This window comes from Cricetulus griseus, chromosome 7, assembly GCF_003668045.3.
Source record: "Cricetulus griseus strain 17A/GY chromosome 7, alternate assembly CriGri-PICRH-1.0, whole genome shotgun sequence".
Lineage (NCBI taxonomy): Eukaryota > Metazoa > Chordata > Mammalia > Rodentia > Cricetidae > Cricetulus > Cricetulus griseus.
Window position 1 is genome coordinate 76,231,715 of NC_048600.1, and position 13,772 is coordinate 76,245,486.

A 13,772-nucleotide genomic window follows, 5' to 3' on the forward strand; every position below is an offset into this window, starting at 1 on the left:
AACAGTTCTCTTGGAGACTAGGATGGGGGAGGAAACAGGTTTTCACTTGGTTATATGTAACTACTACATGCATGATTTTGATAGTTATTTTAAGACCAGGTCTCACTATATAGCCCTGGCTGGCCTCAATCTCAGTCCTCCTGCCTCAGTCAGAAGTACATCAATGCTATACCCAGTTTGATCATTTGTGACATAGTCCTGTGAAAAAAACAATACAACAGAATGGTGGTGAATGTTGTAAATCTTGAAAAAGCCACTAATGACCTATGCAACAAAACTTTGTCTTTAGTCGGGTGTCAGTAAATGTCATTTTCCCCTGTGGCACATAACCTAAACTTTCCTTCCTGAAACAGAACTGATCTGCACAGTTGACATGGCACTACTTGTTTAGTCATAGTGAGCAGTCTGTAGGTGCCAGTGCTGTCCCTTCTCTCATCCATTGTTTTTCTCTTTGCAATACAGAAAAGGAATCTCTTGTTGGCATTTGAAGCAGCTGAAAGTGTAGGCATCAAACCCAGCCTGGTAAGTATCCTATTTTGTATCTTTTTGATATTCTTTTCTACTTCATGAAAAAGAATTTGCTGATACCCACTAAACTGGTAAAGGACACTCAAATCCATTCTCATGATTCCTTATGAAAAGGATGTAGACTTGTGGTTTTTTTGTTTGTTTCTTTTTTATGTTTGTGGGTGTTTTTCCTGCATGTGGTCTGTGTCCCCATGCCTGGTACCTGAATAGGCCAAAAGAAGATGCCAAATCCCCTGAAACTAGAGTTAGAGATGACTGTGAGCTGCTATGTGGGTACTGGGAATCGAACCCAGATCCTTTGGTAGAGCAGCCAGTTCTCTTCTATCTAAGTCATCTCTCTAACTCCAGACTCAGTTTTTAAAATTAAGATTTCATTATGAATAAATTTCCGTTCTGACAAAACAGTAAACTAGGCTATTTTTAGAACTCTCTTGTTCAAATCACCAAGAAATGTCAGCGAAATGTCATTTAAAAAAAAAAAATGTCACCAGGGTGTTGTAGCACATACCTTTAGTCCCAGCACTTGAGGGGCAGAAGCAGGCAGATCTCTATGAGTTCAAGGCCAGTCTGGTCTACAGAGTGAGTTCCAGGATAGCTAAGACTATGTAGTGAGAATCTGTCTCAAAAACAATAAAATAAACATTAAAATTTTCAAGTTTTAGGCCAGTGGAATGGCCAACAGGGAACGGCACCTAACCTCCAAGCCTAATGACTTGAATTCAGTCTCTGGGACCACATGGTGAAGGGAGAGAACCAAGTCCCCATAGTTGTCTTCTGACCTCTCCTTATGTGCCTTGGCTGTTTGTATACATACATACTAAATAAAATAAATGTAAAATGTAGTAGTTTTTTTTTCAAAATCAAAAAGAAAATGTCAAGTATAGCTGAGTTCTTAAGAAAGTATAAAAAAGAGTTGGATGGTGGTGGCACACACCTTTAATCTCAGCATTCAGGAGGTAGAGGCAGGTGGATCCCTGAGTTTGAGGCCAGCCTGGTCTACAGATCGAGTTCTGGGACAGCCAGGGCTACACAAAGAAGCCTTGTCTCAAATAAATAAATAAATAAATAAATAAATAAATAACAAAACAAGACGAATAAACAACTACAAAATCCCTACATATCAGAAATTTAAATCAGTGAAAGCTGATGTTATAAGGTGTGAGCTGAGTTGTACAGTGTGAGGACTATACCTGCTCTTGGAGAAATGGTGAGGTTTGCCTCTGCCTTAGGGGTGGGGTGGGGTGGGGTAAAAAGGCCAGTGAGGTTTGGAATCCGGATTTCCATCTGGAGCACCCAGCTAATACTCTGCAATGCTAGAAGCTCCTGTCCTTTAATGGCTACTGAAATATGCACAAGCCAAAATTACAAAGCAGACCAGAAGAGAGGATTGACTTGAACTAGCCAACAGGTGCTCCAAATGAGAGAGGGGACTGCCTGCCAGAACTGGGTGTAGCAAATATTAACTGTTTAAACCTATCAGGCAGGTAAGAGGCACAGGGGAGATGGCTCAGTGTGTGAAGTGCCCACTGGGCAAGAATGGTGACATGAGCTGAGATCTACAGTACTATACAAAAAGCCAGGCATTCGATCTCAGCACCAGGGAGGTTTTTCTGGCCTGTAAGCTCCTGTCAGCAAAAAGTGGGGAGGGACTAAGAAAGACACTGGATGTCCTGGACTCTTGACATCAGCACACCTGTGCAGCCACACACAGCACATGCACACATACTAAAATGTGTAAGAGAACATGTGTGGTGGCGCATACCCAGTCCTAGTTTCCTGGAGCTGAGGCTTAGAGAACAAAAAAGAGAACAGAAACCAGGGAGGGGCATAGTGTTAAATACAAGTAAATATAAAGGGAAGGAGATTTAGAAAAGACTCAAGCCTATTACTGGAGTTTAACAACCTCCCAGATGCAAAAAGCTAAGCTTAACCATCCTCGGGAAGCCAATTAGACAGATAAAGAATCATGAAAACAGGGAGGGGGGATTTATGCAATGTGGCCATACCAGGAACATGGAGGCCCAGTGACCCCTACACAAAACACTCCTAGTCCATCTTCAGGACCCTGACACGAGGCTTACTTAGGCTTAGACAGAGGGCAAGAGATGTATAATTAAGTAGTCCTGGAGTATCCTCCTGCCAGTCAGTACCCATCATTGTCTAGTCTCAGGGAGTCGCTGCTGGGTGGTCTCACAAAGTAACAGAACTGTATAAATAGTTCACTGAGACAAGCTCTTCCTCCTTCTGGTGCCAGACTTCATCCTTCCCTTGTCCCAGCAAGAGATTCCTGAAGAAATTACAATTCCTTGGGGACCAATGTTCAAACGGGCCAATATCCAAAGAGACCCGGCACAAGTATCATTTTAGAGTATTTTTGTTGCCACCAGGAAGGTTGCAAAGTGACTAGAAATGAAAATTTGGAACAAAAACAAAACAATGGATGTGTTGCCAAACTGGTTAGATACATCAGGAGAGAAAGATGGCGGATGGAGAGTGAATATAAGGAAACTACCCCACAGACTAAATAGACAATAAAAGGTGGAAAAAACAGTGAGAACTTTTGGTGGTTAATATATAGTTAGAATAGGATATCCAACAAACACAGTAAGTTGGAGGCCATTGTAGGCCACGAAACCCTGTCTCAAAAATAAATAAATAGATATAATGGAGTGAACAAAAGAGACAATACTGAGTGGTAACCAACCTGGAGTCAACTTTTGGGCTTCTTATTTACAGCAACAACAAAAATCTGATTTAATCACCTGTTAATTGGCTTTCCCATTCTTGAAACTTCTTACATAATCTTTCAATAGAACTTGGCCAAAGGTAATTAATTACTGTTGTTACTTCTGGTTGGGTGTAGTTTAAAAATGCCAAGTGTAACCCAATATATTACATATGTGGTGTGTGTGTGTGTGTGTGTGTGTGTGTGTGTGTATGTATGTATGTATGTATGTGTGTGTGTGTAGCCCAAGTCTGGTTTGGATAATATCACTATGTAGTTGAGAATGATCTTGAACTTCTGGTCCTCCTGCCTCTGCCTCCCAAGTGCTGTGTTTAGAGGCATGCACCACCACTATGCTTGGCCAATGTTGTTTTTTTTGTTGTTTAAATCCACGTACAATCAGGGGGAAAAAGAACAACCAGGAAAATATAAGCTAAAGTAACAGTGAGATGTAAGTCCATAGCCTTCCAAAGATGGAGCAGCTGGAGAAATGAAAAGTTAAAGAACTATGGAGTAAGCCGTGATTTAAATTTGAATCTGAATAAACAGTTTTGTAGAAATACCAGTATCCTTCAAATATCAACTATAAGTATTTCCTCTAAACCTTACTCAAAAAATAGAACACTAAACATTTCAGAAGTGGAATCCAGCTGGAAGAAGTGCTCGGCAGTGAAGAGTGTACTACTCTTGTAGGGACCCAAGTTCAGTTCCCAGCACCCATGTTGGGCAGCTCACAACTTTCTGTGACTTCAGTTCCAGGGAATATAATACCCCCTTTTTTGGCCTCTACATTCACTGTACTCTTTTTACAGAAACCCACATTCGAGCACACATATGTACACATAATAAAAAATAATAAAAATAAGTCTTAAAAAATAAGTTTTATGTATCCATATCTATGTAAGCACATACAGGTTTGGGGGGGGTAAACATTTTAAGCAAGGGAGAGTCCTTCAAAGTGAAATTCTGTAGTGTACCCCAAGCTTTAGAACATTCCTGCTCAGCCACCATGAAATGGGTGTTTTAAACCCACATCGAAATCCATACAGAAAGAATTGGGCAAACATTCGTGGCATCACTGTCATGCTTCAGAGCTGCTGTGGTGCGTGCTCCAAGACTAACTGTGGCTTAGTGAGAGTTCACGATGGCTTTAGTCATTTTGTCCATGACTTGCTTGCTTACTCAGGGCATGTACAGGATAGTCACTGCACAAGACTGAACGCCCAAAACCAAGAACTCCAAAGCCTTGCCCACTGTCTTTCTAAACATTTGAGAGTCCGGTAAGTGAGGTCAGTTACTTTTTATAGTTTTACCGTCTTAATCATTTTAAGTGGTGTGAAGTACCTCCACATTGTGGTGCAATCATTGCCACCCTCCCCACGAAGAATTCTTATCTTGCAAAATCGAAACTCTGAATCTGTTAAACATTAACTCCCCACCTCCGCCCTCAGCCTGGCAGCCACTGTTTTGTTCTCAGACTCTGGGAACTCACCTATTTCCGACACCCCATGTTAGTGTACTTGTCCACCATATCTGCCTCGCACTTGGCTTGTGTGACATAGTATAAGGTCCTCAAAGTCCGTCTGTTAGAATTTCCTTCCTTTTTAAGGTGAATGATATGCTTTTTACCACATTCTGCTCATCTGTTCATCCGTTAGTGAACACTAGGGTACTGTCATTGTTTCGTTCTCCTCAGCAAATGCTGCTGTCAACCTAGATACACAGGTGCCTTCTCTTTTTATTGCTAAAGACCCTTAGAACAGTGCCAGGTCATGGACTGTTAATAGCAAGTATGTAGTAAGAAATGAAGAAAATAAGAAACCATAGTACATTTCTGGGCTTTTTTTGGTTTGTTTGTTTTTAGATTCATTTATTTTTATTTTATGAGTATGAGATTTTGACCTGTGTGCATGCATGTGTGTGCCTGGTACCCAGAAAATGACATCAGATCCCCTAGAACTGGAGTTGTAGTCATTGTAAGCTTCCATGTGGTGCTGGGAACATAACCCAGGACCTTGGGAAGAGTAGCCAGTGCTCTTGACTGCTGAGCCATCTCTCCAGCACCTGTGGTGCATTTCTAATGTTCTTTATAAGTTCATCAGCACCAAGGTACTGAAGAAATTCTTATCCAGTATTTTCAAAGTCAAGTTCATTTTCATTCTGGTTGGGGAATTTTTGTGCTCCATTTTATTTGGTCTGTCTGCTGCACCCCATTAATTAGGTGATTAACCCACAATAATTCATCCCTGGGTTAGTTACACCAAACCACATGGGAGAAGCATCTCCTTGCTTCCAGTTAACAACCAGTTGCAAAGGGTTCTTATACCCTCTGCATCTACAGCTATCCAGCAGGAATGTCACTGAATTCCCCTCTCTTCTCTGAGTGACTAGGATTAACCAGTGCCTTTAGCCAAAAGCCCCCCTGAGAAAGGCCTGTCTTAGCATTGAGTAGGGGCAGAAGGTAGCTTCTAGATTTAATGCTACCTGGAGCTCCTTTTTATCTTCTGTTAAAAAAAAAAAAAAAAAAAAAAAAAAAAAAAAAAAAAAAAAAAACACCTCTATTCTCACACCTGGTGGACAGGCATAAATGCAGGCATAAAATAAAACTTAAAAGAAAAACAAAATGACACACCTCCAGTATCCTCTTGTCAAGAATTACCCTGTGGGCCAGCAAAATGGCTCAGTAGGTAAAGGTTTTTGCCACCAAGCCTGATGACCTGAGTTCAGTCACTGGGATCCACATGATGGAAGGGAAGAACTGACACCTGCAGGTAGCTCTCTGACTTCCACAGGTGTTCCATGACATGCACATGTAACACACACACACACACACACACACACACACACACACACACACACACTGGGTGAATGGATATCTGCTGGTAGAATCATAACAATTATCCATAAATGGTATGATCATTTTATTATAGTGCTTTTAAGATAAGAATATTTTGTCGCTTGCCTGTGGTGATGTCATTGCTTAGGTTTACCTGTTCTTGTATCACCTGTCTCCTCGTTGTGTTTGTTTTGATTAGTTTTGTGGGAGACACAGTTTCAATCCATCATCAGGACTTGAACTCCTGAAGCTCCTGCCTAACTCTCTGGAGGGCTGAGATCAGAGTGCATGGCCACAACCCTCTCTGTTGTTTTAGTTTGAGTTTCTCTGCTAGAAAACTATACACTGATTTGCTCACAGTTCTTTGCTGTCCACTTGTCTTCCTTGGTGTGGTCTCTTTGCCCCTTCTAAATCCAATTGTTTTCTTATTGTTTGATTTTTAAAATACACACACACACACACAGACTCACACACACACACCACTGGATACAAGTCCTTAATCATACTTGATCTTCAGATATTTTCTCCCAGTCTGAGAGTTGCCTTTTCATTCTCTTGGCAGTATCTGTCTCAGCAAAGTTTTTAATTTTGACCCGGTTTGTAATACATTTTCTTTCAAGGTTATGCTTTGATATAGTTAAAAACTCAACCCAAGGTTAAAACTCAAATTTGCTCTTGTATCTTTTCTAGAGCTTTCAAAAGTTTCCATTGTGGTCTCTGATCTGTTTTTACATCTTTGTTTTGTGTATGGCTGTGCAGTAGCAGGTACCAAGGAGAACATCCTTACCTCTCCCTTCCCAGGGCTGAGATCTTGCCCCTTTGCTGTTCTTCTAGAATGTTTTGTTATTTTTGCATTCATAAATTTTAAAACCATTTGTCAACATCTACCAAAAATTAAGATTTGCAAGAATTGCTGGACAGTAGTGGTGCATGCCTTTACTCCCACCAGCACTCAGGAGACAGAGGCAGACTGATCTCTGTGAATTTGAGCCCAGCCTGGTCTACAGAGGAGTTCCAAGACAGCATGAGCTATACAAAGAAACCCTGTCTCAAAAAAATAAAAAAGATTTGCTGGGATTTTGATTGGGATTACTATATATATATAGTATATATATGGGAATAATTAATAATCTTACTATTATCTTTAAACTCATAGACACAATATATGTCCCTCATTTAGATAATTGCTTTCTGCCATGCATTATCATTTTCTGCATATAGAATGTGTACATATTATGTAGATTTGGGATTTAAAAGTAGGGGGTGGGAGGTAGAGAGAGAGTTCAGTGGTTAAGAGCACTGGCTGCTCTTCCAGAGGACTCAGGTTTGGTTCCCAGCACTCACAAGGCAGTTTGAAATGGCCTGGAACTCCACTTTTAGGGAATCCAATGCCCTCATCTTGGGTACCAGACATACATGTGATATGTACACATATATGCAGGGAAAACACATAAAATTAAAACCAAACAAGCTTGAGAGGGATTATAGGTATTTTTTTTTCTGGTTAAAAATCCCTGGTTTCATTTCTGGCATTCAGGAAAATGACATCTGTGGGACTGTGTAATGGAACCTTGCTAACCTTGCAGCAGACTTGGTTGTTGACCTCTATAACATGTGCAAAACCAGTTTTATTGTTTCCTTTATAATCTGTATGCCTTTTTATTTCTTTTACACATTATTAGCTAAAATTTCAACTACTGTATTAAACAGGACAAGTAAGAATGTGCATCTTTGTCTTAGTCTTGATTTGAGGGGGAAAATATTATCTTACACACTTAAGTATGGTGTCAGTTATTGGGTTTGGGGGTACATACCCTGTAGTATGTAAAATAAGTTAACTTCCCTCGTCTGTTTTTTTATCATAGATTCTGAAGTTTGTCGATCACATTTTTTCTCAGTCTGTTTAATATGTTAATATTGATTTAAAGGCTTTGAGCCAGCTTCACATTCCTTGGATGAGCCTCATTTGGTCATGATACTTTATAGATTAATGAATTCAGTCTACTAATATTTTTTTCAATTTGCTAGTAGTTTTATGTCTTTATCTGAGAAATATTCAGTTTTCTTGCAGTGTGTTTGGCTAGCTCTGGTTGTAGACTAATCTGGCCTCACAGGATAAAATGCAAAATGTTCCCTCATCTTCCATTTTTGGAGACTGAATAGCTGGTGTTAGTTCTTCTGTATGTGTCTGGGGAATCATGTGTGTCTGGGTTTGGGCTGTTAACTGTTAATTTAAGCAAATCTCATGTGTGGTGAAATTATTACTAAGACAACCTTCCCCTCTGCCTCTGCCTCTGCCTCTGCCTCTGCCTCTGCCTCTGCCTCTGCCTCTGCCTCTGCCTCTGCCTCTGCCTCTGCCTCTCTGCCTCTACCTCTCTGCCTCTGCCTCTCTGCCTCTCTGCCTCTCTGCCTCTCTGCCTCTCTGCCTCTCTGCCTCTCTGCCTCTCTGCCTCTGCCGTGAGCTCAGTTGGTGTTTATCATGTGTCCGTGATGTCATTAGCAACCTCTGCTCTAAGACTTTCCTGTGCATCTCTGCTTCTGGCTTATGTTCTGTTACAACCACAAAAGGCTCCACATCCGATCCCAACGTTAATAATTAAACGTGTTCTGAAGAGTTTAGTGGAGTATCCTGCCAGGCACCTAGCCCTCTCACCTGTCTTGTCGCTGTTTGGTCTTACCCTTACATGTGCGTGTTAAGCAAGCTTACCTGCAAAATTAGCCCCCCAAAGTGGTAAATAAATAAAACTAAATAAATAGCCAAAAAAAATTTCACTCAATTAGAGGAGGAAAAAAAAATGTCCAGATACTAAGTAATAATAACACTAATAAAACGCATGGTTTAAATTGGCTCAAGGCATCTGTGGTAACCCCACGACGAGCTCTCCAGGAACTAATCTGACAGAAAGAGGTAATACTACCCAATGCAGAGTGCAATATAGTGGAAACTACAGATAGTGCGAGCCCACTGAAGTACAGTGGTGTGGGAAATCATACACAAAACCGTCCGTCAGAAAGACACAGGATGTGTGAAAACATGGTCACTGCGATGGGAGCCTAGGAAACTAGACTTAACATTCATATGCACATTAGAAAACCAGAAACTCAGCCGGGCGGTGGTAGCGCATGCCTTTAGTCCCAGCACTCGGGAGGCAGAGACAGACCGATCTCTGTGAGTTCAAGACCAGCCTGGTCTATAAGAGCTAGTTCCAGGACAGCCTCCAAAGCCACAGAGAAACCCTGTCTCAAAAAACCAGAAAAAACAAACAAACAACAAAAGAAAACCTAGAAACTTGTTTTCTAGAGTGGAAGTTTGGGTGACTATAAAAAGCTGTAATGGGGTTTAAAGATGAAAGCTATAGGAGGTCGTGTCTCTGGTCTTTGAAAGGGACATACTTCCCAGGTAAAGCCACTGAAAAGCCTAACACAGCATTTTAGCATGGTCTGTGTTTGCCTAAACTTTGGTTCCTGTCAGTGGAAGGTTTTCAGTCAATACCAACCCTGAGCCGGAGTAGTCAATTGGTAAAAAGGGGTCTGAGATGTCCCTTTTTTCTGTTCCCTTTCCCTGCAGGAGCTCAGTGAGATGCTGTACACGGACCGGCCTGACTGGCAGAGTGTGATGCAGTATGTAGCCCAGATCTACAAGTACTTTGAGACATAGACAGAAGACCCAGCAACAGCAGCTGCCACTTGGCCTGAAATTAGTCCTGGAAGCGCCTGCTCACTGTCCACCACACCTGCTGTGCCCACCACCTAGCCATCTGGATTTCCAAGGAAGGCTTAAGCCAAGTGAACCAGCGCTCCATGCAGAAGCAGAGCTGGCTCCACCATCTCCATCGCAGATGCAGACGTGTCTGGAGCCCATGCTCAGGAATCCTTGTTCCCAATGGGAAGTTTCTAGAGAGGCAGGCCCCGCTTCTCACACATTGGGTCCCAAATCCAGGCCCTCTTCTGTGAGATTCCAGAGTGTTGCCAGTCCAGTCCCATTTGCTGCCCACACGTGGCCTACACACTGACAAACAGCACTTCAGTCACCACGTCTCTTCTTCTTCTCCTTCTTCCTGTATGAAAAGTGTTCTAGCTTTGCTTTATTCAAAACTTTGTGCTTACCAGCTGCCTACCCCTCCAGTAAAACAACACCCTACAAAACAGAAAAACAAAAGCAGATTTTGCTTCTTAGCAACCTGGAAACACACTGATTAGGGAAATAGTATGCTCCATTCTAAGTCACTGAAGGCTTAATGGCATTGCATAGATCTCACCGTCCCTATTTGATTCCTCACAGGTATAAAGAAACACTTAGGTACCTTGCTGAGGGTCCATTGGGGGGCAGCTGGCATGCTGATTAGTCACACAGCCTGGGTGCATCGCTGGTGTCCTGACTGATAAGAACTGTGACCATTGTCCACAGTACCTTCTGCCCTGCTGTGTCCCATTCACACACATACCTGCCCAACAAATAGAACTCAACACAAGTCTCTTGTGTGTGTGAAGCAGCCTGTGCTGGTGAGCTCCTTGCACATTTGCACAGTTCTGCAGACTGGGAGGTGTGTCCCTTGGGATTCTGGGTGGACAGAAATGTAAACCATGTTTTGGCTCCAAATACACTTGGCCCTTGGTACTTGTTGGGCCTTTTACATTTGCCTAATTAAAGACACTATTAGGTGTGGTGATGGTGGCTCTGTCCCCTAATGTCCTGCTGGTTCCCTGAGGCAGTAAGGCCCCTCTCTGAGTGCTCTGGCTTGAGTGCTCTAGACCAGTTGTTCCCAACAATGCTGGGAGTTCCTCATGTGGTGATCCCCAACCATAAAATAATCCCGTTGCTATTTCATAACTGTAATTTTGCCACTGTTATGAATCATTATGTAGATATCTGATATGCGACCCCCCAAAAAAAAAGAGTCTCCAACCCACAGAATGAGACCACTGCTCTAGAAGCTTTCTGCTATTTTTCTTGGACAAACAAATGTGCACTTTATAGCAAATGAGAGTGCCCCTCTCTCAGACAGTTGTGTGCACAAATACCCATTACTGTTCTAAGTGCCAAACATCCCTGTACTGGTCCTTTGACCAAGGAGACCATGCTCACAGCAACCCCTGAGAATGACCGCCATAGTTATAGTGAATTTGCCTGCTTGTCAGAGCCACTCTGCTGGCCCAGCTCCTATCCTTAGAGGACCTGGATTCTGACCCTCCCTCCAGTCCATCCCTCTGATGGGTAGCAGCTGGGTGCAGCAGCGCTGATTCTCAAGCTAATACAGCCTCATGGGGCCACAGACTCCACCTTTGGGCTCTATCTGTAGTTCTTGGCTGTAGCTTCCTGCATACAGATCCCCTGGGACTCCTCTAAGAACCACATGCCTGACCTTCGGATCAGGTGAGTTAGAATAACTGGAACGGAGCAGAGATGGAGTCTGCACATGCTCACAGTTCTCCAGAACTGATGGACAGCCACATAGAGGGGTAGGGCATTACTCCTTGCCTCTTGTCCTCTCCACAAGAGCTGCTGAAACAGGTCCCCTTCATCTCCAGGTGGAAGTTGAGGGCTCAGACCCTCCTTTCTGAAGAATGTGTCCCTGTGAAAACTGGTACTTAAGCTGCCTCCTGCCCCTGTTGTGTTGACATATTGATGATATGCCCCCCCCATCTCCAGGGGTGTCTGCTTTGCCCGGTGGTCACAGGGGAAGAAGTGCTACCCTACCCCACACCGCTGGGTGTTGTTCCTTCAGGTGTGATCTCAGGAGCTGTGTAGGAATGGGAGTTTGTTTTGTCTCTGGCTGTTGTCAGGGTGCTGTCTAGGAATCTGTGAGCTCTTGGCAGAGCAATCTCCATGCTGGTCTCCAGACACCTTGTAGTTTCCCTGTAAGTAGAGGCACTTTGGGACCCCAGGTCACTGAGGACTGGTGAACCACGTCTGTTCTTGTCTGTATTCTCCTCGGAGTTTTCCCTGACTGCTACAGTTCTTACCTGGGGTGAAGAAGAGGAATGGCATGCCTCTCAATAGAAGCAGGTACTGCTGGTGATGGGGGCGTGGCAGAGGGCATACAAGGCTGACAGAGCTCCAGTTTTCTGTCAAGGTGCCACACTACTGCATGTGGAGATGCAGGGTCTGGGGAGAGCTCCAGGGCATAAAAATGAAAATGGAAAACTGACCAGCTAAGAACAGAAGCATTATAGGTGTGTGTGTGGCAGGGGGAGGGGGAGTAACGTCTCTTGTTTTTGTTTTTTGTTGTTGTTATTTGTGTTGGCTTTAGTTTTTGGTTTTGTTGTTTGTTTTGCTTTGTTTTGGGTTTTGTGAAACAGGATCCTATGTAGCCCAGGCTGGCTTTGAACTCATGGTCTTGCTGCCTATGCCTCCTGGGTGCTGAGATTAGATACCATACCCCGCTTTGGTGCTTTCTTCTTGCTGCTTTCTTTGCTTTGTAAACTATCATTCAGAGGCCATTGGAGGCCTCCATAGCCGCATTCTTTCCAGCTACTCTCAGCTAAGCACAAAGGGAGCTGCAAAATGCAAGACCCTGAGAAGTTAAGACACGTAGAGAAGTTTGTGGTTCTCTGCACTGAGTGGTGTCTGAACTGATGGTGGATGGCAGTGCTGAGGTCACTGCCCACAGTGACAGTATTCTAAGGAATGTCCCTCTTCCTAGTCCCTTCTCACTTGAGCATTCATGCCTGTCCTTACTTCTCATTCTTCGTCCAGTTTTTCCTCAGCTTTTGTAGGCCGTCCACAATACAGCCAGGGCTAGAAAACAGAAATTCATGTCCTGCCGAGCACAGTGCCACTGCCTGTGGTTTTGGCTATTCTGGGGCTGGAGACAGGAGAACCTGTTGCGCCTGGGAATTTGGGATCAGTCTGGGCAGAACAGACCCTGAGAGGGTGTGGGGCTATCCCAAAGCACTCAGCCATCTAGCAATAAATATCGGCCACACTCTCTTCCTGTCTCCCATGAGCACCAGCCGCATGCCAGTCTCTGACCTCTCTCTCCCCTGCAACCTGTCAACTGGCAGATGGAAACGGCGAGCTGAGACCCTTAGGGACAAACCCACTCACCAAATCCAGTAGTTCCTAAGTATTCCAGTTTGAGATGCCCTACCACTGGCACAAATGAAAGTGAAAACTCCAGCCAATTGAAGAGAAGTATCTGCAGCATTTGCTGAAATCCCTGGACGCCCAGGTCCTCTGACTGAGGTTGGAGTTCTGACTGAAACACCCTGAGTAGCTCACTGACTTTAACTACATTAGTTGAGTGCACCTGATACATTTGTGGCCTCCTCTCCCTCAAGAGCACACTAGATAGCACCAAGCACTGCCCAGTTGGGACATACTATCAGAGGTGGGCGGGGCTCTAAAATGTAAGGTGTGCCACTGTGTACTATTTCTAATAAATATATTTTGTTTCTATCCCACTCTGATTCTTTCTCCCAGTGATGTCTGTCAGCCTTTTTTTTTTTTTTTTCAAAACACCAAACTTGCTTTGAGTCTCCCTGCATGTTCTTATCACTGCACAGTCCCCACTGCGGCTGCTTTACAGGTGGTACCTCTGCCCTTCTCATGCGCAGCTGTCCTGCTGCAGCTATAGGCTGTGGATGGTTTTCCGACACCTGGATGCTGCCGGGGAGTTGTACAAATGTTCGTAAGATGGGAAGTGGACTCCCTGGGCCCTGGAAACCACACACGGTGTCGTT

At 43.6% G+C, this 13,772-nt stretch overlaps 1 protein-coding gene across 3 annotated transcripts in view; it reads left to right on the plus strand.

Moving 5' to 3' along the window:
• Specc1 (sperm antigen with calponin homology and coiled-coil domains 1) overlaps positions 1-13,493 on the plus strand; it is a 268,476-nt gene extending 254,983 nt beyond the window's left edge. For all 3 annotated transcript variants that reach the window (XM_027427222.2, XM_035447835.1, XM_035447836.1), the window contains 2 exons: positions 463-522; positions 9,658-13,493. In XM_027427222.2, the coding sequence (XP_027283023.1) occupies positions 463-522; positions 9,658-9,747 (150 nt within the window). In that variant the 3' untranslated portion in view covers positions 9,748-13,493. The remainder of the gene's footprint in view (positions 1-462; positions 523-9,657) is intronic.
• Positions 13,494-13,772: the final 279 nt, after the last annotated feature.